The sequence below is a fragment of the Vigna radiata genome, chromosome 4 (genome assembly GCF_000741045.1).
Source record: "Vigna radiata var. radiata cultivar VC1973A chromosome 4, Vradiata_ver6, whole genome shotgun sequence".
NCBI classification, from domain to species: Eukaryota; Viridiplantae; Streptophyta; class Magnoliopsida; order Fabales; family Fabaceae; genus Vigna; species Vigna radiata.
Window position 1 is genome coordinate 18,170,523 of NC_028354.1, and position 2,530 is coordinate 18,173,052.

General features: G+C 38.2%; 1 protein-coding gene across 1 annotated transcript; it reads right to left on the reverse strand.

Annotated features, from left to right (window-relative positions):
* Positions 1-249: 249 nt before the first annotated feature.
* LOC106758620 (phenolic glucoside malonyltransferase 1) lies at positions 250-1,904 on the reverse strand. The gene has a single exon (XM_014641554.2). The coding sequence runs from the start codon at positions 1,780-1,782 to the stop codon at positions 433-435; it is 1,350 nt and encodes a 449-aa protein (XP_014497040.1). The 5' UTR covers positions 1,783-1,904; the 3' UTR covers positions 250-432.
* Positions 1,905-2,530: the final 626 nt, after the last annotated feature.

Genomic DNA, 2,530 nt, shown 5'->3' on the forward strand with positions numbered 1-2,530 from the left:
TTAGAATGTCCTTAACAGAATATGAAGGTATAGTTTTCGATCTTGCATATCAAAATTTCCTAAGGAAATACAAACACCAATAAGAACTGAACCCAATCATATAAAAAATTGATATCATTCTCTAACTAAAATCTTAAGATAAAAAATTAATGAATCTTTTACTTTTATACTTTCGCTTTTTAATCTAAGGTGAGACTTTCACTTAAATTTGAATTTCTAAGCTAAGGTATAATTATGGATTCTAAATGCTGAAACACAAGGTATAACAACTATGGTGATAAAAAAAACAAAAAAAACTTACAATAGGAAAATTACAGGTAGAACTTGGTATCCAATTATTCAAAAGTAAAGCGACTAATTGGGAAAATAAATGAAGTGAAAGATTCTTATTTTGCTTTGGCAAACTTTGATTCATGAGAAAGTAGAGAAAAGTCAAGATTGGAGAAGGCCATTGAGAAAGAGAGACGCAAAAGTGTGCATTGCTTCTTTGGTGGACACAAAACCTATCTCAACCCCATCACCATTTCTGCTATCTGATAAACAAAATGCGCCAGTTCTGTCTATAGAAACCATCTCAACCTTCTTTGGTCTTCCCCAACCAAAGTCATTACTATAAGCATCAAACCTCGGTGACCCAGCAACGCCAACTATCTTCGTATCAATTTTGAAACCTTCAAGCAACCACTTTGACCAATTTTCCGCCCCGCTCAGCGCTCCCTCCTTCAGAGTTTCCAAACTCTCATTCAGTACATCCACTGCCACAATGAGTCCATCCTCCCCCAATATCTCCTTTGTTTCAGCAGTTGCAAGCTTCGCCCCTACACAGTTCCCAAAATACGTTGCGGGAACTGGCGGCTCCAAACGATTCCTGCAGTCAAAGTTCAAAGCCAACGTTACCATTTTGTTTTTTGTTTCCTCTGCTCTCACCCTGCAAACCCAAGCATAACCAACGGATAACACAAATGTTGACATGCGGAGGTTGCTGCTGTTCCCTTTCTTCTTGGACACCACAATCTGCTTCAGCTTTTCAATATCTGAACGACCGAGATGAAACACGCCTCTGGTTGCATCGTCTGGGACTTGCAGATCACAAACTACGAGGCTTCTGTTGTTGGGTCCACCCTGTCTTAACCAATCGCTGATAAATTCTTTTTCTAAATGATTGGGGTCTTGGACTACCTCCCTGCCAAAAAACGGAGAAAGTTCAGGTGGAAGAGAAAAAGTTGATTGTGGTTGATCTCTGCAAAGATAAGCCCAGGCTTTGATAAACGAGGTTGAAGTCTTGCCATCTAGAACTGCATGGTGCGAGGTTATTCCTATGGAAAATCCAGAGTTTGGAAATAGAGTGACTTGCAAGGCTAGAACGTTTGCTTGATCGTGGGATATGGTCAAGTGGGGTAAAAGGTGGTGGATTTCTCTAGCCTCAGCAAGATCCGTGCCTGCTAGATGGTCGAAATCAGCATCAGATTCAGCTACAGTAAGGGAAACAGTGTCACCGGATTTGTAAGTGAGGATGGGGATTTGGGAGTGAAGGGGCCAAGTGAGGTGTCCGGCGAGAGGGAAAAAGTGAGCAAGTGCGAGAGAGAGAGAGTGTTTGAGTTTGGGAAGAAGGGTATCGAAGAAGAGAAGAGTAGGATGAGGAAATTGATAGAAGAAGATACGTTCAACAGGAGGCAGCCTTAGCCATAATATGTCAAAGAAGGTGAGTGGAAGCGTTGATTGAGTTGGTAACTCTTTCGATTCTGAAGTTGGAGCTACGTTGAATACATCTACCACTTTCATGGCTTCTTTTGTTGCTGTTCAAACCAGAGAAACAGAAACGTTTTCTCTCTGACCTTCTACCTCTCTGTAGCGCATCAATTTTCCACACATAATGCTACCTACCACCATTCTCTCTTATGCTCTCTCACATCGTCTTTTCAATTCAATATTGATTATATATATATATATATATATAAATGGGGTTTGTTAATACGCGTATGTCTGTTTTTCAGTTGGTATGTACCGGATTATAGTAGACAAAAATACCCTCATTTATCATGGATTCTAAGTTTTAAGATCAAGGATATTTAAATAATTTTCATTTTCAACACTAAAAAAAGAAACCCCAAACCTTTACTCACGTTCCCCCAATTGAAAAAAAAAATCAGAAACCTTTGCCTAAGGCTATTCCACCTTCCTCACTCCTCCAATTTGTTTCTCTCTCGTCTTCATACTCTCCCTCACCCACATATAACAACTGGCGACATCGTAATTTGTTAGCTCGTATTTTATCTTCGTTACCTTTTCTTACTAACGAAAAACAATTTGAAAAAAGCGAGTCGACTACTAAAATTAATACTTTAAGAAAAAAAAATAGAAATTAAAAATTCGAAATCCAATTTGAATTTAGATTCGAATTAAACATGGATTGATGTTTTGTTCAAAATTAGGATAATTCCATTTGATTTTTTTGTTGTAATAAAAAAGATAATAGGTAACGAAGAATAATTTTTGAAGCATGGTTGTTTATTTTGATAGCTTTAGCATA

Bases quoted from the DNA above. Each gene is read 5' to 3' on its own strand.
- LOC106758620 (XM_014641554.2), bottom strand. From the start codon at position 1,782: ATGAAAGTGGTAGATGTATTCAACGTAGCTCCAACTTCAGAATCGAAA.